Here is a 21,621-nt window from a genome sequence, read left to right on the forward strand (position 1 = left end):
TTTCGGTTGGTGAAACAACAATTTAAGCTGATAATTGATCGGGTTGGTGAAACATGATTTTTAATTCCGGAATCAAACTGTCGAACAACTCTGATCCGAGATCAAGATTTGATCGTGGTTGGTGAAACACAAAAGCTGAGATCAGCTGATTTAAACCTGGAATCAGATTTGATCTCGGTTGGTGAATACAGGCTAAGAACTCAAAAGATTGAATATAGTTGACTAACGTACTTAAAAATGGGAAAAATAGATTTTAAATCCATAGGCACGGTGAAATATCAAGGAAGTGAATTGAGAAACCTTTTCTCATGCATTTTTCTAGTGTATTTTTTGATGATATACAACTTAACTGTTTCACCAATTAAAATTAAATTTGATTTGTAATCATAACTCTTTTTCTTGAATTTTTGATGAATTAATTAATATCACAATTTTAATCTTAATGGTCAAAAGTTTGCCCTTTGAATGAACAGTATTTCGACTCGAAAATTTGGTTTTGGCTCCAGATTTGGACAATTGTATTAATGAAACACAATTACGATGGACATTAACTGGTTGCTCTGAGCAATTCGAACGGATGGAACCACAAGTCTAAAGAAGATCATATTGATTGCTATGGTCACAATATAATCTTGTCTAATATAACCCGAAAATGTCCTCATTACCCATTCCGATTGGATGCTGATACACCTTTTACAATTGGACGGAAAAGTTACTCCGTAACCTTCATCACGAAAAATGTATTCGACACGGAAACGATGAAGATAAATTTCATCTTAGATAACAGTCCGATTGATTTTGGATTGAAATCAATCAACATGGAACTTTACTCAAATCCGTATCAATTTATGAAGAAACAATGGGAAAATCCGTCTTTTCCATGAACATTCAAATATTTTATCACCTTCCAATTGCTTTTATCTAGAGAGCGAAATGTTTGCATCGCTGTGACCGTTGTGATGTTTGATGAAAGAAAGAGGATTTCTTATCCTTTGGTTTCTCTTTCCAAAAGTTGACTTTACATTACATCCCCATCCTTATGATTAAACGGAGGAAATTATCAGCATAATTCAGTCAATTTGAATATAATCAATCTCATCACCAGTTTGATGAACTTGATTAACAGCGAGAGTATCAGCTTGATCATCATTGGTACTTTGATCTTCTTGATCAGCAGCGAAGGGACAGTAATCATACCAATGGAATTGTGTTGGTCTTCCAGCGATGTAACATTTCCAACATGGAGCTCTAGGAGTCTTAAGAAGACAAGGTGACAACGTCAAAGTCGTTGAGGTACGTGTCTTATATGAAGATTAACGACAAAATCGGAATTGGTTCGTTGAATGCTAAGAGCAAAAGGGTCGTATGGATGAAAGGAAAAAGCGACTAATCTCAACGCTGAAGGAGAATCGTTATGTTGATGATCAGCGTGAATTTTGAACCTTAAGGATCCATCATCTCGACTATAAAATCGTATTGGATATTCACCACAAGATTTTGGACGCTCCATTGGAGTAACCCAACGATCATCATAACTGAATAACGATAAATCAAGATAAGGACAAGGAGTATAAGACTGAGCGGAAATCGGAAGTAAAGATAAGATTCGACGAGTAGCCTCTGTGGGTCCACCATCACGAGTGAGTAACTTTTTAAATCTCTGAGCAATCGTTCGTGCATATACATTGTTCCCAGCAGAACAGACATAAGAATGAGTATTGCGAAAATAGTCACAAAAATTTTCAAATATTTGCAACAATTCATTGGAATTGTTCTCATAAATTTGTAAAATGGTGGCCGTTGATATTTGATAGGCCACAAAATAGGATGAGAGATTATGATTATCGAGTAAACGTGAAGTGATACTCTCATTTACCTCGTATTTTATTAGTAAATGATCTTTGTCGAGTAGCTGCATTTTGGACATTCTTAATGAGAGATAGTGTTCAAATTTACGATGATAATTGACCAGCGGATGGACATTTCCAGTTGTTTGTGATTCTTTGTGAGCTCGACGATAAAGAAAGGCCAGAAATCGGTGTTTTAATGCACTAATGAAAACCTCATGGAAAGCTGGATCGGGTGAAGTGGCTCGAGCAGTAAGGGAAGACGATGATGATGATGATGATGATGATGCTGTTGAGTTAGGTGATGCAAATGATGAGGAAGATGGTGGAGAAATTGAATTAACCTCTTCAAAGGGAGATGAAATAACGAAATAATCATCTTCAAAACAAAATCGACCAATGGAATTGATGAGAAGAAATTTTTTACCAGTTGTACTACTATCAACAATATGATAGATGTGAATAGTTTGGTGTTGAATTGAAAGAACGGCAAGAGTATCATCGTGTAGATAGAGTCCTTGATTATGAGATAATATAATATAATCCGTTTTGAAAATCAGTTGATCACATTTTTTACCCTTAACCATATCGATTAGGTAAATACAAAAATCTTCAAGAAAAAATCTAATATTTACACTCATACTTTCATTGTTACGAAGGACATCATAATAACTTGGAAATACCTGATCGTTAATTGTTGCAGAACTGGCGACAATCACATATCTACTATCATTGGTGAACAGGCTACATTCCCGGTTTAATCTTTCGTAGTTTGAAGTTAAATTGACGATGTGTTTGAGCTTAAAAAAGTGCGAAAATATATTTGCTTGAATGAAGGCTGATTCATCCAATCTACTTCGCTCTCCACCGACAAAATCGCCCTCAATGTTGATCTTTTCAAGTAGCTCATTAGCTACAGCGGGTCCTTGATAAGTGTAAACATGTAATGAACTTTGATCATTACTGAAAGCGATCAAATATTTTCCATCGGGCGTAAATTTCCTAAGAAAACATGGAGGTTTATCGATGTTAATCACAGACATATTTGGGAAAATATTTTGATAGAAACATCGATTGGTGTAATGTTTAGAAGTTCTTGGTTTAATATCCATAAGCTCACGATTCCGTAAACGGTGAACAATATTTTGACTTAATCTCTTTTTCATCTTCATTATAGATTATCAGGTCACAATAGATAATAGAGAAAACTTATCAAATAATGTCCACTGATTGTTGACTGAAGACCATCAGTTGAGAAGACAAAATGGAACTGAGAAATAAAAGATGAGATTGTATAGTAATTAGAATTAAATTGAATATTATAAAAAAAAGTAACTTTAAACAAGAAAAAATTGTCTGACAACAGAAAAACAATCAAGATCAAATGAATTAAATTCAATTGAATTCAAAGTGATATTTTGTTGAGTAAAACAAGAAATTACCAGAAAAGTATCACTAATGATTACACAATCTTAAAGAGAGCCTCTAATGAGTATTTGTTGTGTTTACGTAAATCAAATCAAGCACAAGATAGAAAATAGAATTAACTTGATTACATAAGATGAAATAAACTAAATGGTTTGTGGTTGTAAAGGAATAAAAAATCAACAATAAATTGTGAAATTTGAAGCTCATTGTGCTTGAGAATCATTGAGATGTGAAAAGGTAACAAAAACTACACAAAGATATTCAACTTTACTTACCCTGGAATTGTCATTAAAAATTCTCATATGGTCTCTCATTAAATAGCGATTAAAATGAGTGAAAATAATTAAATAATTTGCGAAAAAGTTGAAAACATAACAATGAATGAAAAAGTATCAACAAAAATTGAGAGAGAAAAACAAAAACAAACTGTCATATGGAATTGGAATTGGAATTTTGTGGCTCCATCTTCATTCGTAAAGTTTAACTTCGAACTTCGGATCCTTTGTATCGATATTTGGACTTTTAAAATATCGGTTACGCAATTTTCTCAAAACTGATTATTGATTAATAACTTTGATTGTGATTTTATTGTTCTGTTTGTTTGATTTCAATTAATTGGCAATCAGTAGATTTCTCATTGAATTTACCCTTTTAAACCGTAATTTTTTTACCTCAAGTGAAAAAGTTCCAAAGATTTTTTGGATAGAAACGTCAATTCGTCAAAGATTTTATCTTCTCCGATTTTCCTTTGTTTGGAATTTTTTTTTTCTTCTCTTTCTCTGTGATCGTTACAAGATCTTTTCTACTTGTTAGTGTTTAATTATTTTGTTTTTGTCTCTCTGATTTTTTTTTATCAAGATTAATTTTGTTGTTAACTATGGCCACTCCTATGCCTTCGGAAGCTGATTTATATAAAATTTTTGGTGCTGCTGACAAAGATAGATCTGGACAAATTTCTGCTGAGGAATTACAAAAAGCTTTGAGCAATGGTACTTGGGAACCATTTAATATGAAATTGATTAAGATGATGATTGGTATGTTTGATCGAGATGGAAGTCAAACAATTGATTACAATGAGTTTAAACAACTTTGGAAATTTATCAATGATTGGCTTAATTGTTTCCGTCAATATGATGCTGATCGAAGTGGTTCAATTGCTAAACATGAACTTAACCATGCTCTCAACTCTTTTGGTTACCGTTTATCAGAGTCCACTTATCATCTTTTAATGAAGAAATTTGGTGATCCAACTGGCCAATCGATTATATTTGACAATTTTCTCCTTCTTTGTGTCACCCTACAAGGAGCAACATCAGCATTTTCAGCCTTTGACGTTGAACGAAAAGGTGAAATCAAAATAAGCTACGAACAATTTTTGAACACAATTTTCCCACTGGTCGCCTAATCAGTTATCATTTCCATTGCTGGTACAAATCCTTTCAAAAGGAAAAAGGTGTTTTCTCCATACTCGAGGCCAAAACTGGACAATTCTTTTAATCTCTTATACTTTTCCAAAACTGGTTAATCTAATATTTTTTATCCAAATGATAATCATTAATCTCATGTTATTCTAATTAATCTCGGTATCTCTGCTTCATTTTTCGGGTTGTGTAATTAACTTGAAACAAACACTAAAAAGTAAACAAATTTAGCTAATAAAATGTTCAAAACATGATTAATTTCATTCCAATGAACAAATCAAATAATAAATAATCGTATTCAATTCTCAATTCATAATCAAAATAACAGTAATCTTATTTATGAAAAGAAATAAATGAAGAAACCATCTAATTAATAAATTAGAAAACAAATTAACACGAAACTTGATTAAAACCATTTGAATTTGGATAAAAAAATCAACTCGATCCAAACATGTGACCGTTAAGGTAAATAAACAAACAGATGATGTTTGTTATCTTCATCATCCAATTGTATCAAATGTCTTAATTAAATTCTCTTGATTCAATTGTTCACTAAATTATCAATTCTAATTTGATAATAATTCCTGTACAATAATGAGTAATTAATGTTTCCCATAAAATTGTGTTAATCATGAAGTGGAAAATGTTTAGTTGACTTAATTGGTTTCTTTCAATCATTGGATTTGTTTTGTTTTTTTTTCCCAAACCAAACAATTTATTTTTCTATTTCTATTTCAAATAGCTAATTGTTGTGTTTTAATTCAACAAATTAATTTCTTAACAATGTCTTCGAGTAAATCACCTCAACTATGGTAAGTAATAATTTCCATCATTTTCCATCAATTGAATAGAAAACATTTCTGTTTAATTTATTACCATTATCTATTTTTATGGTGGTTCATTGAATCAATTTTTACCCTTGAATTTTTCATTCATTCATGATAATCAAATATCATCTGTGTCTAATTAACTGAATAGATTTTCATCATTTTCCTGTCAGCTTTAATTACCAGAAGTAATAAAGGTTGACTTGATAAGATGATTTCTAATCCAGGGTTAATCTTAAATAACAATCTCTCTCACTTTCACTCTCTCTATTTTCTGTAGGCCTGAGTCAGGTAAAGTCGATGATTTTTGGGAATATTCAAAGCCAATGTCCTTCAATTTTGAAGATGATTCGGTAAGGAAGATAATCTCTTAAAACCTGAACCATCCGCCTGAATCCACCACAATCCTCATCTATTTAATTAGTTAATCATTCAAAGATCATTCAATGATTACTAACCCATGGCATCAATATTCACTGTAAAGTCCCAATTGCCATGAGAGTCAACAATCAATGACATTGACTGTTGAAAATAATTACATTTCTCTGCCCATGTTAATCTCCTTTAATCTGAATCATCTTGTCTAGTTAATTAACTCACGTTTTTCCCTCTCTAATCTTTTGTTATCCTCTCTTTTTAATAATCTTCAGGATATTGATTCATTATGTGATCAGAAACAATTCACGAGCACCTCACCCAAACCAACGGAAATCCTGTCAAAGCCTCATGGTAATCAATTTAATTTCCTTCTCACGATGATTCAATTGATTGCTGTTACTATATTTCCATTCTTATTCTGCTATATTATTGTTTCCCTTTATTACAGTTCCTGATACAATTAAATTGATGAGTCCAGAGGAAGCAGTTGAGCGAGTTAATCAATCGATCCAAAAGATTTCAAGTAAAAATTATTCAACTTCAGGTTCAACTAGTAAGATTGACGCTTGTGTAAAGCAATTAGTTAACGGAGAGAATCCCAATTTATCAATTTTCAAATCAAAAGAGGATAAATTATCTCTTTTAGAGACAGCAATTAATACTTATGATGGTGATGCGATAATTGCGGTGATCATTTTTCTTGAGAAAACTTTATGTTGGCGTATATTTGCCATGGAATTGTTAATTAGACCCACGGCTGTTGATCATTATATTGATTTACTTCGAGAAACCAATCGATCTAAAGATTTAACCGATTTCCTTGCAATGTTGGGCCGCTCGGAAGAAGCAGCGATTGTTAATTATTCCATTGCAATTAAATGTCAACACATGGAGACGAAAATTAAGCATTTGAAACATTGTTACAATAATTTTTTTAAAGATCTTCAAGATGAATTATATTGTCCAACAATCATGGAGCAAATTACTCTCTTCGAATATCAATTACCCGTTGATTCAGCTGATTCTAAGGTTATGGAGGCAAATGAAAGATTTGAATCACTACCACCCGGTTCATCGTTTTTAGGGTCATCAGTGGTCAGTACACTTTTCTATTCCATTGTTCATCATAGTAAAAATCCACCCACACACTTTGGAAGTCCACAAACGATTCGAAACAATCATAACATTTCCGACAAACAATATTATTGGACTGCACTTCGAGCACTGGCAAAGACAAAACGCTGGAATGAAATTGACCAGTTATTCCATTATCAGGTAACTACTATTTAAATTAATCTTGTAATTCGATGATTATTGACAAATTGTTTTCTCATCTAATGTTAGACTTTCCTTGGTTCGAAAAAGATTCGAAACATTATTCCATTTGAACGTGTCGTTCGTACCCTCGGTAATGAAGGAGCTCCACAACCGCTGATCAACACTTACCTTAAATTAGTCGATGATGATGATGTTAAATTAAAATTGACCCAAGAATATTTGCGATAATCAATTGGTGCAACTAATCATCGTTAAGAAATTGGGTCAAAGTGTTTTTCTGATCAAAGAATAACCAAAAAAAAAACGAAAGCTCGGAAAACTCTACAAATCATGATCACAATTAAAAACCAAAAGAAAGTGTTTTGGTTTCATGTTATGAATCAAGAGGATTTTTTAACTTGGAGATTTGGTTTCGTCAATCAGGAAACATCACAAATGAATAAATTAACCACAAAAGAAAGGAAATAAAAGTTAAAATGTTATTTCCGTTAATCTATTGAACAATTAGACTGAACAATCGGGGAACGAAATGTTCGTGAATTGAAAAAAAAAAACGAAAAAGTTTCACTACTTTGAAATTCGTTGGACAAAACCATAAAGTACTAAATGTGAGCAAACCGATTCTGATAATAATTCTAATCACATCGAAAATGTAATTACTTTTTTTCGAGTTTGAACATATCACCTCGTACATGTCAAACGAACAAAGTTTTTTTGTAATATCACGCAAACAAAACACGAATATTAATAAACAACTTGACCAATAATTAGAAAATAGATTTTATTCCATTAACTGTGATTAAAGCGAATAATTGATTCTTCATTCAATCAACAATCAATTAAGAACTTGAAACGATCAAATGTCCGTTGTATCTTTCAAGGTTATCATTTGAATCATCATCTTCACCCCCCACCAACTAATTCAGTTAATCATGTTAATTAGAATTGGTTCTAAATCAAGTACGATCATTTTCTAAATGAAGAAAAAGAGAAACTAGTTCAAGGAATTTATATTAGTTGGTGACCAGGCGAAACTTCATCTAATTCTTAATATATTAAGGTAAATTTAGAACTCTCATCATCATGATTACCTTTTTTTTTTCATCTTCTTCATGAATTCAGGTAATAAGAGAAAAAGAAAGAGCCAGAAAAAGACAAGACTGGTTTGTTTCTAAAAAAAGTTTCTTTTCTTACTCTTGAAGGAACAGTTTTCTTATCCTAAAACCAGTCGCCAATCAGGACAACAAGAAACAACAACAACCGATTACCTGGAAAATGTTACCTGTTGTTAGCTCATTTTAACCCTTTTTCTGGGTGACATAAGTTCATTTCTGTAGTGTTTACAATTGACTAACCAAATGATCAACTGATTGTCCGATAGCAACATTTAGTCAACCAATACAAAACAATCAACATCATCAGTCATCTACTTTGCTTCTCATTATTATTGTTTCTCAATTTTCTTTCACCAACTATCAGTTTGATTGTCTTTTTTTCCTTTTCCTTTTCCTATTATTTTATTTATTGTGTTTTATTTCAATTTTTCAATTAACTGATTGTTGTCTACCAAGTGATCCTTTTTTAATTGTTATTCTAATCAACGGGTGATTCAATTTTCCACCATAAGAAAAACACGCGTCTTGTTTTTCTCATTATTTTCTCTATGTGTTAACAGGCTTTTCATTCAATCAGACATCATTTGTTTACTTTTTCTCATGAGTAATTAATTGTTTACTATTTAATTAGTGTTTAATATCAAATTATTACGTAGAAACAAATGTCACACAATCAAATGGGCGATTTGGATGTTAAACTATTTTTCAATGTAAAGGATAGTCAAGAAACTGCTAAAAAACTGATTGTCCTTTTCATTGTTTACTATTATTTCGTTAAAGTATTTGGACCCAAATGGATGACCCTAAGGCAACCCTTTAACCTTTATCCACATCTATTGGTTTACAATGGTTACCAGTTTGGTGTACATGGTGTTGGCCTTTTGTTGGCTCTTTGGACAACCAATTTTGGGACAATTTGCTGGTCCTGTGAGCCGATTGACACTTCAACCAAGGAAATCAAACGGCTCTTTTCCGTTTACGTGGTTTACATTTTTTTCTGGGCCAAAATAATGGAATGTCTTGAGACCGTCATGTACATTTTGATGAAAAAACGCCGATACATTCAACTTATCGAGATTTTTAGGACGTTTGCCAATGTTGGTCTTGTCTATCTGGGTCTTAAAAACTATCCTGGTACCTTGACCGTTTTCTACCCTCTTTGTGACCTGATTGCGGGTGTATTCATATTCGGTCACAATACCCTATTATCTGCGAATGTTGATCTCAAGCCCCGTCAATGGTGGGGAAAATTCATCTTCACCCTTAGACTGATTGAGTTTACTGCTCTCTTTTTCCATGGTCTCTATTTCCTAATCATGTATTCATCATCATCATCTACTTTATTTCATTCATCGTTAATCAACCATCATCATCAACATCAACACCAACAACAATCATCATTAAATCTTTCATCTTTATCATCATTAACCTCATCATCTAATTGTACGGTACCCAGGGTACTTCCTTTATATGAGTGTCTCTTTGCACTTCTAAACATAGTCATCATAATTTGCTACTATTTAAATGTAATTCAACACCGTTTAACCAACGGATCATTAACAAATACTCATCACAATCAACAACAACAACAACAACGACAATCAATCAACACACAGTCAACATCTTGACAATATCTCAAGCCGGACTTGTAAAAAATTAACAACAAATTAAGAAAGCAAATCAACACCAAATTGTCTTTGTTTGTTCACTGTATCATTTCAATTACCACCAAAACTTAATCATCATCACCTCAATATGACAACACAATTAATAGTCAATTAGTTTTTGTTGATTCACTTTGATTACCTTGATTGAGATAAATGCAAAAAAAAACCACAAATAAATCAGATGTTGATTTAACTTCGTGTTATTTTCAGCTCGCAACTAAATTGACGGATTAATCAATTTTTTTTCCTTGTAAATAAAGAAACAAATCAGCCAGCACAATCAACTTAATCATTAATTCCCACGAAATTTAAAAAAAATCAATTGTCATCTCAATCAACTGAACAAAACAAATCTAGGAAGCTCTAGGAAAATTTAGTAATCAAATGTGATTAACTTCATGTTACCAGCGAGTAAATTTTGATGATCAACCAAAGAAAGTACCAACAATTAATATAAGCTGATTACTATTACAACCACAACCAGAGATAATTATAATAATAGGATTAAGGGAACAATAACAATTAAGAAAAAAAAGAAAAGTAAATTTGAAGAAAAGATTTGATTTCTTTTCGGTTCTACTTCAGGTGAGTCCTTCAAGAACTTTAGCTGATGAGAACAAAAGAAAAAAAAAGTTAAACTAACAATTAAGAACAATTTACTCGATTATAAATTGTTGTTAATTGTCGCCGGTATCAGGTTTATATTGAACAATAATTGAAATCTACTGGTAAATCATTTGGTTAAAGTTCCATCACCCAAACAATTAACATCTCTATTGTTCAAATGTTAACCATGATCACTTAACAATTTACTTAATTTCCATGGTGTTAACAATGACCTTGATTTAACTAAATCACTTTAACCATTACAATTAAAATCAATTAAAACTTATTTCCAAACTGAAATTGATTGATTCACAATTGATAATCAATAATTTGAGGCAATTACACTTATCTTTTCTCGTTTGCTCCAGAGTAATTAACTTAAATTATCGGATTAAATCATAAACTTATTGTAACAATTAATATTTATCATTACCACCAAATATTTGATTCAACGTATTAGTTTGATTATATGATTAAGAAATTATTATGTTATGAAAAGTGCCTACGTGAAAATTAAAACCAATCAACTTAATATCCAATTAAAAGGATACGATTAATTGTCCTGAGGATATTTAGCTGAGTACATATAACTTTCATCAAGGTTAAATTAATATATTAATCAGTTTTTTTTCTTGGATAATTATGTTCACAGTCAAATTAAATGATTATTTATATAAAAAAAATGGTTACAATTGTAATAAGTTGATTCGTTAAGTACTTGGCTCATAGGGAAACGATTTTCAAAAATTCGTTTATCGTTAGTCAATTACTATTCAATTATCGTCATGAGTTAAAATGAATCATATTCACAATTTCGTTGTTAATTTAATATCATGGATCCTCATTTTGTTTAATTGTTTGTCTGATTCTCAATTAGCCATTGAGACTACTAATTAGTAAGAATGATCCATATGTAATTTAAAGTTATCCAAAGATATTGATTAATCAATTGAGATCAAACTTAACTGAGCCTTAGGCTCTTCGAGTTTTTTTTAGGGAAAAACAGTCAAGAATTGTAGTTTATTTCCGAACTCAAGTTCAAAGATGAATAAACATGATTGTACTACGAGAAACCAGTTGAATGAATATGAATATTATTTGAACCGATTCCTGAAAATCTCACATGAGGTTAATTTTTATTCTCATTGTAAAGTTGGAATAACAGTTGAGCACCGAAGGATTTTTGGTAAAATATCAATGGGATCTGAATTGAATTCTCAAAGTAAATAGTAAAAATCTGATTAAACTCTAAACATCATTTGCTTTTTCAGCTGATTGAATTAACCTTTTATATTGAATCATCAATAGAATCAAGATCGTTCACAATTTGATTAAGTTCGACACATGTACTGTTTTATGGTATAAAAAGCGATAGATTTTAAGAGAAATTGTCAGTCAACTACTTTATATCTCACCTCTTCTATTCAATTACATTGAAATTGAAAAGTTACGATTAACAAAATGACTTTAAGACTAATCAATTTAAGTGTTTTACTCTTATTACTATTCAACTATTCCTACGCCTCATATTCAGAAGGTGCAGCGGCTAGTAGCAGTGCTACAGCGGCTTCTGGAGCTACTGCTAATAGTTCGGGTAGTGGTGATAATACTGGTTCTTCTGGTTCAGCAGCGGCAGCGGCAGCAGCATCGTCATCAAACGTCAATAATGATTCTCAACCAAGAAACGACCAAAGTACCTCCAATGGTGGCTCTTCTGGAACGACAGAAACAACAGGAGCAAGTGCTAATTCGATGTCAGGATCTTCATCAGCAACTACGAATAAAGATTCTCAATCAAGTAACGACCAAAGTTCTTCCGATGATTATTCTGCAAAAAAAGGAACGGGTTCTTCACAGACCTCATCAACAGCTTCCACAACAAATTCTAAAAAGGGTTCAATGGGCAAAACTAAACCAGACATCTCTTCACAAGATATGGATGGTTCGTCTCTGAATGTTGATATGGAAATGTTGCCTGATACCGATGCTTTGTCTTTTTCAATGGGAGATTTCATGTCTCTTGGCTTTGGACCAGGACCTTTGGATACAGATGATGATTCAGCCTCTAATCTCGACGATGATAATGATTCAAGTAATAAAAATGGTAAAAATTCGAAAGCAATGGCAGAATCAACGGCGTATTCAGATACTGCAACAAAGAATGACCAAAATAACTCAGCTAAGGGCACTCAATCTAGTTCTGAATCTAGTTCTGGTTCTAAATCTACCACAGGTAGAAAGACCAATGCTAAAACAGGAGATAATGAAGAACAAGACCAAGATGATGAAAATGATATAGCAAGCGCTTCAAGTGGATCAGGACTCTTCCGTATGAGTGGACTTGGTTCAACCATGGATAATATGATGAAAACAGTTAAAACTGGCAAATTAATATCAATGATGAACTCGAAATCTAGTGAAGAAGATGATTCTGATTCTGATTCAAAAAGTGTATCGAATGCAGATAGTTCAAGTAGCACAAGTTCTGGCTCACGTTCACGAGGAGAAAAAGGTCCATTTACTAGTTCAAACGCTTCATCGAATGATGACCAATCTACCGTAGCTACAGAAACTGATTCTAGTTCTAACTCAGTTTCAAATAAAAAAGGTAAAGGTTCGAGCTCAGGATCAAAAAGTAAGGCCACCACTCAAACAGGGGACGATGGTGGACAAAACAACGATGATGAAACCGACACTTCAACCGCTTCAAGGGGATCAGAACTCTTCTCTATGGGTGGACTTGGTTCAACCATGGATAATATGATGAAAACAGTTAAAACTGGTAAATTAATATCAATGATGGACTCGAAATCTAGTGAAGAAGATGATGCTGATTCAGGCAATACACAAGATACAGATGGCTCAAGTTCAAGTTCAAGTTCAGGATCAACCAGTGGCTCGGGTTCTAACGGTAAAAAAGGTTCAACAGCTCAATCTTCTGCTAGTTCTGCTGCTTCATCTACCGGTGATAAATCGAAATCAGGTAAAGCTCCTAAATCATCCACTGGATCGGGTTCCGGTTCTAGTTCAGGATCAAGTTCAACTTCAACTTCAGAATCAACCAGTGGTTCAGATTCTAACGGTCAAGAAAATACAAGTTCGGCCGCTCAATCTGCCGCTAGTTCTTCTGCTTCATCATCCGACAGTGATACCTCGAAATCAGGTAAAGCTGCTAAATCCAACACTGGATCTAATTCGAGTGCTAGTTCAAGTTCGAGCTCAGGGACTTATAGTAAGACCACTGCGCAAGATTATGATGGACAAGACAATGATGATGATACCGATATGACAAACGCTTTTGGTATATTAGGAAGCATTCCTAAGATTGGACTTGGTTCAATCATGGATGATAAGATGAAAACAGTCAAAACTAATACTAATAGTCTAAAACCAGGCAATAGACCAAACACCAATAACAGTTCTAGCTCGAGCTCAGCAAATAGCTCAAGTTCCTCTGGTAAAAAAGGCTCCGGATCAAGTGCAAGCTCGTCAAGCGAAGCAACTGCGAATTGAAGGCTTCGACAACAACTGGTGAATCTAAATCAACTCCAAACTCTAGCCCAATTAATAAATCTAATACTAATAATGCTAATTCAAGCTCAGGATCAACCAGTGGCTCAGGTTCTAATGGTAAAAAAGGTTCAACAGCTCAATCTGCCGCTAGTTCTTCTGCCTCATCATCCGACAGTGATACCTCGAAATCAGGTAAAGCTGCTAAAACCAACTCTGGATCTGATTCGAGTGCTAGTTCAGGATCGAGCTCAGGTTCAGACGGTGCTTCTAATTCTGGCTCTGGTGGAAACTCAAAAGGAGCTTCAAGTGGTGTAGCTAAATCATCTTCATCTTCATCTTCATCTTCAAAGTCCACCACAAACAATAACGGAATAGGACATGCCCCAGGTTCAGGATCATCTCCATCAGGATTACCAAAAAATGGTAAAGGTAAACCAATTGGATCCAATCCTAATCCATCTTCGAGCTCTTCTTCTGCAACTTCTATGGCAAAAGCCAATTCAGGTCCTAAGAAAGGCTCAAATCCAAAAGGTTCATCAGATTCTGATATCATAAGTTTCGAAACCCCAGTCATGGGTATTAAGATGTCAGCCCCCGCCTTTGCTGGCTAAATGAAACTTTTATTGTTCATGTTTTAAGAAAATCGTTAATAGATAATAAATAAATATATCCCCACAGGTTATAATATTAGGGTGTTCGAAAAGTCGTTATCCTAACCATGTTAGAAGGAAGTTGAGAAATTTATTTTTAGCGCATTTAATTCCTACAGTGGTTAACCTTTGAGAACGTAGACTCACTTTACCAATACCCTCCTTGTACCAAAAGGGCGGCTTTTTCAAAAAAAAGGTCGAAATTATGGCCTTTTTTGCTTCTAAAGAGTGTAACACTTTTCATATTTGAATTTTTTCGAGTTCAGAAAAGTTAATTGATCATCAGAATACGCACAATAAAATGCACTAAGCGAAAGACAAGAAAAAAACTCAGTTCGGCGAACATACGGATTTTTCTTGGACATAAGCCCATTGAATTTTCCGTGAAAAACCTAACGGCGTGGGAAAGTTACTTAAGGTTGATATTTTCGAATGAAAAAGTTAATTCAATGCATGTTGAATGCCTAGAATGAGGACATGAGACCTTTAGACATGTATTTCCGTTGAGAATTTTTTGTAAAAACTTATAACAAACAGGGCTGAGGCCAAAACCCGTTCATAGTCCGCTTCCATGGACCATCCATCTTGCTTGCCCTTAAAAACTTGTCTATGCGTAATCTTGAAAAACTTATACCATTTTCAGATGCACTGAACCCTCAGTAAACCATGAAAAAAGTTTCATCTGATTTGGCCTTTATTTGTGTCTAAGAGAGCTTTTTTTCGAAGGTCGTTTTTCCGTTCATTCAAATTTCGCGCGCGATTTTTTGGTTTTTTCAACAGCATTTGCGAACCAAAGAAGAAAAAAAAATTTTCTTTCTCTTACTTTACCTCGACACTGTAAAGGTCATTTTTGGCCTGATACCGTCTCGCGCAACTAGGTCTAACATGGTTAGGATATCGACTTATCGAACACCCTAATAGAATACCAATATTTGACAATTGTTGAGTTTCTTTCGCGAAAAGTATTAATCTAAAGTATCGAAAGTATCGCCTAAAAGCTCATCCAGAAAACAAATTTGTCAATGAAAAACTTTTTCTGAATTCATAAATCTCACAAATTTCCTGAAATAAAGTTAGTCCAAAGGTCTGCGGACTTTTGGCTGGATTATCAAAAGTTTTCAAAAGTTTTGTTAATAATCATGATCTGGGGGTTTCAAAGAGTTTGTTAGCGAGGTTTCAGTTGTAAGTTCCACTTGTAATGTCCTAGATATTTTAATGATTAGAACTTAGAGCTTTTCTCACAATAATTGTATTTCTGAAATGAATTCAAGTCAAAAATCTTGTCCGTTAGTCGTCAAATGTTAATAAGTTTAGCATAAGGCCAATTTATTTACCGAATCCAACAAACAGTCAGTGGTTTAAGGCCAATTAGTTCAAGAGATTAATTTTTTGATATAATTACCATTTTTGGCATCGGGATTTTACTAGAACTTGATCTCAGGACAGTCAAAAAAGTCCAAAATTTTCCTGTGAAAGTCAAAGGGATTATCCCGCACCTTTGAATATCAACTATTCCTGAACGGAAAGCCAGATCAAAAACTCGATTAGCTAAGTTTGTTTGCTAAGTTCCGCACTTTTAAATGGTTGGAAAAAATTTTTGCATCAAAATGTATCACTTTTCCGATTTCGGGAGGCCGATCGAGATAATTACGGACTAAAAAAAGTCGAAGAAACTCCAACAATGAACTAATTCAATGAGAAAACTTGATTACAAACAAACTCACAATCACAATTTATTCTTGTCTCATCAATAACTAATCTTCATTATCACACATAAAAAATAACTCGAAGGGCGTTTAAATGTATCATTGTAATGGAGATAAATAAGTTTGAACATTATTGTTTACGTGATTCATATTGAAAGTAATTCATCAATCGTGCTCTTGATTGTTTAGGAAAAACGGTCTATTAAAGCACCGAGTAAATCATTGCTGAATGCTCATTTAAAAATTAAAAAATTACGTTAGATTAATAAATTGCACTTAATTAATCTGATACACGTGGAAATGATCAATAAATTAATAAGGAGGTTAGATTGTTTTTTCTTCGTGCAAGAATCACAATTTTCAATACTTGTGTTCATTGCTTACGAAAATTACTATCATTTAATTGATTTAAGTCTCCAAATTTTGATTTAATTGAGAGTCTGTTGAAAAAAAATTGAATCAACCATTATTAAATTATTGATTACTCAGTTAACTGGTCAATTAGACAAATGAATCAAGCGTATTGCCATCTTATATCAGTATTCATTCATGTTTATCACATTATCAATCAACTACTGTTTTGTTTTCGAGATGAATCAAAAACTATTACAAATATGTTTGATTACGAACTGAATTAAATGTATCAGTAATCATTGATGGGCTGTTTTGATAATAATCGTGATAATTTTTCTTACTAATTGAATTATTCGAGCCTTAATCCTACTGATTCCCAATCAACAATCAATAATTGGGCGTTAATTAGAAAAAAAAAGAAAACTAAAAACACAAAATTGAATAATTACAATCATTCTGCCAGAGGAAAAAGTTGAATTTGATTCAATAACTTTTCTTGACTTACTGTCAAAGTTATTGATTGTAATTCAATTACGTTTAGTCTTAATCTTTATAATAGTCCATGTAAACAATCAGCTCTTAAAATGTTATTAATCTTAATTGTTATCTTGACTGTAACACAACCTTTTGTTTTCACCAATGCTGGTAAGTATTGACAATTAACTGATTGGTATCATTGTTATCAATCTTTTAGTCAATAAGAAAGTCAAGTGAGTTTTTGTTTCATTTTAATTATTTCTTTCAATTGTTGACAATTACCAGGGTCACTACTTGATTTACCTTTGAAAATATCCAATCGAAATCTTATCATTCATGCAACTTTGACAGATAAAGTAAGTTGATTGTTTTTGGATAAAATTAACACCAAGAATTAATATTTTTATCAATTTTTTCAATCGATTCTCTTTGTCTCAAAAAGTCTTCGGTGATACCTTTTCCTTGAAGAATACATTTCCGTAAATCCTAATGTTCAGGGTAAAATTGAAATTGAATCTAAAACTGATTCATCTGAAGTTCATTATTCATCTGGTAGAAATAATCAACGTTTGATTGTCAAAGGTAAGTTACCGTGTTTATCTTTGTTAATCACAATTAGGTAACATTGATTACTTAATCATCTGTTGATACACTTGTTACAATCAACCAGAAAAACCAGAAAAAAAGTTAACAATAAACAATTAATTTCTCTTTATCGCTGCATCGATTGTTATTCTGATTAGAAACATCATGTGAACTTTTCACTTACAAATTGGGATGGGACAAGCAACTGCCGGGGGTCACCAAGCCATTACTGAACCTGATTCTATTGCTCGGACCATCGATAATCTATCGTATAGATGATAGTTCAATTGGCTGGGTAATTGAATTCCACTTGTTTCAATAATCTGATCTTTTACTTTTCCATTGGTTTTAATAAACTCAATACTTTTCTTCAGTCTCCCGCCGATGACGACGAAGTGAGAGGTACACAAATGCATAGTTCCACGGTGACAATGAACGCAAGGTTCAAAATGACTATTTACTACAAGAGTAAGTTAATTAGAGTTACGATTCATCGTTGATCTAAAAATGATTAACTTTTCTGTCAATTAGAAAACATTGACCAATACGAAGGTATCACTAGAGCTAGTAGGATCGTCTTTGAAGGTCGCGATCCAGGAGTACCAATCTCATCGGAAAAGGAAAACCTTATCATGGATATTTATATTAATGAGGAAACTGATGATGAACTTGATAAGATCGCTCAGATTCCTCCAGGAATAGGATGTCCAGTTTATTTGTCGCCAGGTACACCATTGCCTATTTTACACGCTCATCAGATTCAACTGGTTGCAGTGGAAAACATTGTTGGACCAACATCATCATCTACCAGAAATGAGGTAACAATTGATTCCCAGTTATTGAAACTTCAACACTATTTCAACTATTTTTATATTCAATCGATAGTTTTACATTGACGATGATAAGTCCATTATGCGACTCATAACAACAGCACAAGGAGTCGAAGTCGATGCTATTTACGATTACAATTTAGGACTGATACATATTCGAGAAGACTATGGCTGTTTAATATCACCTTTAACAACTTCATCACCGGGTGTCTCTGAAAAAGGATATTATTCATTGTTCAACTTACTTTGGCTGGATAAGAATTACCTCTATTTGGGACAAGTAGATTATGTAAGTTGATGAACAAGAAAGGAAAACAACCAAATTATCAATACCATGTTATTGAAATCGTTTACTTATTATATAAGGAACATCGACCTGGATTCCGAGTTAAAGCATGGGAAGCAACTGAATATGATATAACAATCGGATCAACAAAATACGCTAAAGTTGTGACAACAGTTTATTTCTCTGATTCAGTAAGTTTGAATTCATTATTATTTAGAAAGTTCCAATTTATTCAAAGTCAATATCTACTTTACAGAGAGATAGTGATACATTTTATAATTATGTTCTCGTTGGAGCGATTAGAAGTTCTTACAAAAAAAGTTCGGCGGTAAGTTTAATAGTTTCTTTACATTTAATTGAATCACTTTTTGTATTACAATACATAATTACTCTTGCATTTATATGATCATTTAATTTTTGTGTTTCTGCCTTGAACTTTTCTACGGTCAGAGTGATTATGTTCTCGTTGAAACGATAACTCGAGACTTTTATGACTTTAAAAAAGCAGTTTCCGAAGCAGAATTTGAAACCCGATTCCAAGTTGGTGATTGTTTTCCTGAATCTGACGCAAAAATTGAATTAAATTTCCAGTTATCATGTCCAGGTCGGTTGCTTTAACGTCTTCAATTTAAATCATCGATAATATCAATTTTTACCGTTCTTAATGCGTTAATACATTTTTTTAGATCGACAATGTTATGATTTAGCTAAGGAAAGACCCGATGATTTTAGACGGAATTTCAAATATACTATACTTAATGATGCAAAAATATCACCTTTAAGAATTTCAAATGTTGACCTCAAATTTGGTTCAAACGGAATCGATGTTTTTATGACTTTTCTCAAAAAACCAACTATTACTCGTGAGTTGATGCAAGGGTAGCGATTTGAGATTTGCTAATTCATATTCTCTTTGTTTTAAATCATTAAAGAGCATTTCCGTGAGCTGTCAAAGCAAATAAATGAAGCTTTCCTGAGAAAACTATCGCCAGCATCAGTAAAGGATGAGGAATTATGTCTCGAGGTTCGAGGATCAATCGGCGCTCCGACCAAGTAAGTAATCATTGATAATATTACAAATTCTATCAAATAAAACTTAAATATTTCTAATTTATTATTAGATCAGTAATTTATTGTAATAAGGGAACTTATGGTAATTGCTATTCCATTGAAGGAGAACAGGAAATACTTGAAGACCCTAAGGGTGTTACATGCAATGTGTGGGATTTCCCGTTGAGAAATTTGTTCCGAATCCAACACGAACTGACCCTTGAACAGATCCATGATAATATGTTGCACAAAGCAGAGTATAATACTGTTTATTTCTATGGTCATAACTTCAAGATTAACAATGTGATTGACGTTACCCAATCAGCTAGAGAAGAGACACAATTCCCGTTCGCTTTATCCCGACATTCCAGCAAATTTAAATCAGACCCATCGACAGTTAAAACGGTTGTCGAGTCAAAGACTTTGCATCATGTTATCATGCTTGCGTAAATGAAGATGAGAATCTTTGTGAATCATTTTCGTTCTGTGATTATTCTGGAAAAGTTGAATGTTTGGTTAGCAGTTTGAGTTACGATAAAATCGATGATGCGATCGTCGATGATCAGTGTAAAATTTACTCGAAAAACCATCTACTCGACTATCATCAAATCAAGAACAAACGATTCAAATCACCAACATCCATTTCGATCACTGTGCCATTGTTTGATTGTGCGGCTTTGTGTTATGGTTCAGATCAATGTTATTCATTCCAGTTCTGTGAGGGTTTTTGTACCTTTGCAGGCTATTATACTGACTCAGCATCAGAATATAGTGAAGAATGTGACATTTTTTCTCGTAAGTACTCAACTGGTCAATCGATAAAGTTAATCTAGTTCTAATTTCTGATTCATTTTCTCTTTAGCTAAAGCTGCCCACAAGTACCAAACGAACGGAGATACAACTGTGGTCGAAACTTTCCATACAGAATTAAATTTGAATTTGGAACAATGTGCTTCCCTGTGTAACGGTTGGGAAAGTGACGAGTCTTGTAAATCATTTAATTTCTGTCCCAAGGGAAGGGCACTCAGTTCGTGTTACCTGTCAAAATATACTGTTCGGGATGGAAAAACTGTAAAAAAAGATTCAAATGACTGCCATAACTATGAATTAATTGAAACCACTGAGAAAGACAATAAACATAAGTCAGGAGAAAGAAGATCAACTAATGGGACAAGTTCCGGAGCCGCATTCGGCATTATAATGCTTTTCCTTGTCACTGGTTTAGTCGTTGGATTGGTAGTTCCAATTTTTTATAAAGGATTCCAAACATTACCAAGTCTTCAATCAATTGTATCAGTTGGACGGTCTAAAATGACCTCAAAAGATGAGACTGGATTTGGATGGTCAAAGCAGGTTGATGATGAAGATCAATCAAGAGTTTGATATTAGACTGGTTATTTTTTAGCACAATTTTTACATGTTAATCTATTATCATTTGATTATAAAGTCATTTCTACTTCAACAAGTATTTACATAATAAAGAATCCAATATTTTGATATTATTCAACTCATTTTTTTTTCCATGTAAACAAATGTAATATATCATTTAGTTAGCTAAATTCAATCTTGTACCATTTTTTGTCGGTAAAAAGTTAGGTTAGGT

At 33.1% G+C, this 21,621-nt stretch overlaps 6 protein-coding genes across 9 annotated transcripts; 5 read left to right on the forward strand and 1 right to left on the reverse strand.

Annotated features, from left to right (window-relative positions):
• Positions 1–466: 466 nt before the first annotated feature.
• LOC128394633 (DET1 homolog) lies at positions 467–3,703 on the reverse strand. 3 transcript variants are annotated; one of them, XM_053354980.1, is made up of 3 exons: positions 3,551–3,703; positions 1,877–3,117; positions 467–1,301 (listed from the first exon to the last, which is right to left on the reverse strand). In XM_053354980.1, the coding sequence occupies exons 2-3, from the start codon at positions 3,017–3,019 to the stop codon at positions 1,071–1,073; spliced, it is 1,374 nt and encodes a 457-aa protein (XP_053210955.1). In that variant the 5' UTR covers positions 3,020–3,117; positions 3,551–3,703; the 3' UTR covers positions 467–1,070. The 3 variants fall into 3 exon arrangements, with proteins under 3 accessions (XP_053210955.1, XP_053210952.1, XP_053210954.1); XM_053354977.1 differs by having other exon boundaries at positions 1,147–3,117; positions 3,551–3,700; XM_053354979.1 differs by lacking the exon at positions 3,551–3,703 and adding an exon at positions 3,290–3,529 and having other exon boundaries at positions 1,147–3,117.
• Positions 3,704–3,829: 126 nt separating this feature from the next.
• LOC128394634 (programmed cell death protein 6-like) lies at positions 3,830–4,853 on the forward strand. Its single transcript, XM_053354981.1, has one exon. The coding sequence runs from the start codon at positions 4,153–4,155 to the stop codon at positions 4,678–4,680; it is 528 nt and encodes a 175-aa protein (XP_053210956.1). The 5' UTR covers positions 3,830–4,152; the 3' UTR covers positions 4,681–4,853.
• Positions 4,854–5,189: 336 nt separating this feature from the next.
• Positions 5,190–7,954, forward strand: LOC128395022 (spermatogenesis-defective protein 39 homolog). Of its 2 annotated transcripts, XM_053355408.1 has the most exons (5): positions 5,190–5,508; positions 5,804–5,876; positions 6,174–6,252; positions 6,350–7,176; positions 7,246–7,954. In XM_053355408.1, the coding sequence occupies exons 1-5, from the start codon at positions 5,480–5,482 to the stop codon at positions 7,405–7,407; spliced, it is 1,170 nt and encodes a 389-aa protein (XP_053211383.1). In that variant the 5' UTR covers positions 5,190–5,479; the 3' UTR covers positions 7,408–7,954. The 2 variants fall into 2 exon arrangements, with proteins under 2 accessions (XP_053211383.1, XP_053211384.1); XM_053355409.1 differs by lacking the exons at positions 5,190–5,508; positions 5,804–5,876 and adding an exon at positions 5,898–6,001.
• Positions 7,955–8,396: 442 nt separating this feature from the next.
• Positions 8,397–10,241, forward strand: LOC128395023 (elongation of very long chain fatty acids protein 1-like). Its single transcript, XM_053355410.1, has one exon. The coding sequence runs from the start codon at positions 8,957–8,959 to the stop codon at positions 9,920–9,922; it is 966 nt and encodes a 321-aa protein (XP_053211385.1). The 5' UTR covers positions 8,397–8,956; the 3' UTR covers positions 9,923–10,241.
• Positions 10,242–11,881: 1,640 nt separating this feature from the next.
• Positions 11,882–14,791, forward strand: LOC128395024 (serine-rich adhesin for platelets-like). Its single transcript, XM_053355411.1, is given in 2 exon segments — positions 11,882–14,032; positions 14,035–14,791. Coding segments are annotated over 2 exon segments (2,661 nt in total). The 5' UTR covers positions 11,882–12,028; the 3' UTR covers positions 14,692–14,791.
• Positions 14,792–17,374: 2,583 nt separating this feature from the next.
• LOC128394864 (uncharacterized) lies at positions 17,375–21,515 on the forward strand. The gene is given in 15 exon segments (XM_053355233.1): positions 17,375–17,435; positions 17,553–17,623; positions 17,726–17,849; positions 18,011–18,147; positions 18,227–18,320; positions 18,384–18,670; positions 18,738–18,971; positions 19,049–19,159; positions 19,225–19,296; positions 19,419–19,572; positions 19,655–19,831; positions 19,901–20,021; positions 20,090–20,456; positions 20,459–20,813; positions 20,881–21,515. Coding segments are annotated over 15 exon segments (2,886 nt in total). The 3' UTR covers positions 21,402–21,515.
• Positions 21,516–21,621: the final 106 nt, after the last annotated feature.

Source organism: Panonychus citri, unplaced genomic scaffold, assembly GCF_014898815.1.
Source record: "Panonychus citri isolate SS breed McGregor unplaced genomic scaffold, ASM1489881v1 Contig00140, whole genome shotgun sequence".
Lineage (NCBI taxonomy): Eukaryota > Metazoa > Arthropoda > Arachnida > Trombidiformes > Tetranychidae > Panonychus > Panonychus citri.

What these genes read in the sequence shown, in the direction of transcription:
- LOC128394633 (XM_053354977.1), bottom strand. Translation starts at nt 3,019, where the DNA reads ATGAAGATGAAAAAGAGATTAAGTCAAAATATTGTTCACCGTTTACGG.
- LOC128394634 (XM_053354981.1), top strand. Translation starts at nt 4,153, where the DNA reads ATGGCCACTCCTATGCCTTCGGAAGCTGATTTATATAAAATTTTTGGT.
- LOC128395022 (XM_053355408.1), top strand. Translation starts at nt 5,480, where the DNA reads ATGTCTTCGAGTAAATCACCTCAACTATG. An exon ending in AGTAAATCACCTCAACTATG is followed by an intron (nt 5,509 to 5,803) that starts GTAAGTAATAAT and finishes TATTTTCTGTAG; the next exon opens with GCCTGAGTCAGGTAAAGTCG. An exon ending in AATCCTGTCAAAGCCTCATG is followed by an intron (nt 6,253 to 6,349) that starts GTAATCAATTTA and finishes CCTTTATTACAG; the next exon opens with TTCCTGATACAATTAAATTG.
- LOC128395023 (XM_053355410.1), top strand. Translation starts at nt 8,957, where the DNA reads ATGTCACACAATCAAATGGGCGATTTGGATGTTAAACTATTTTTCAAT.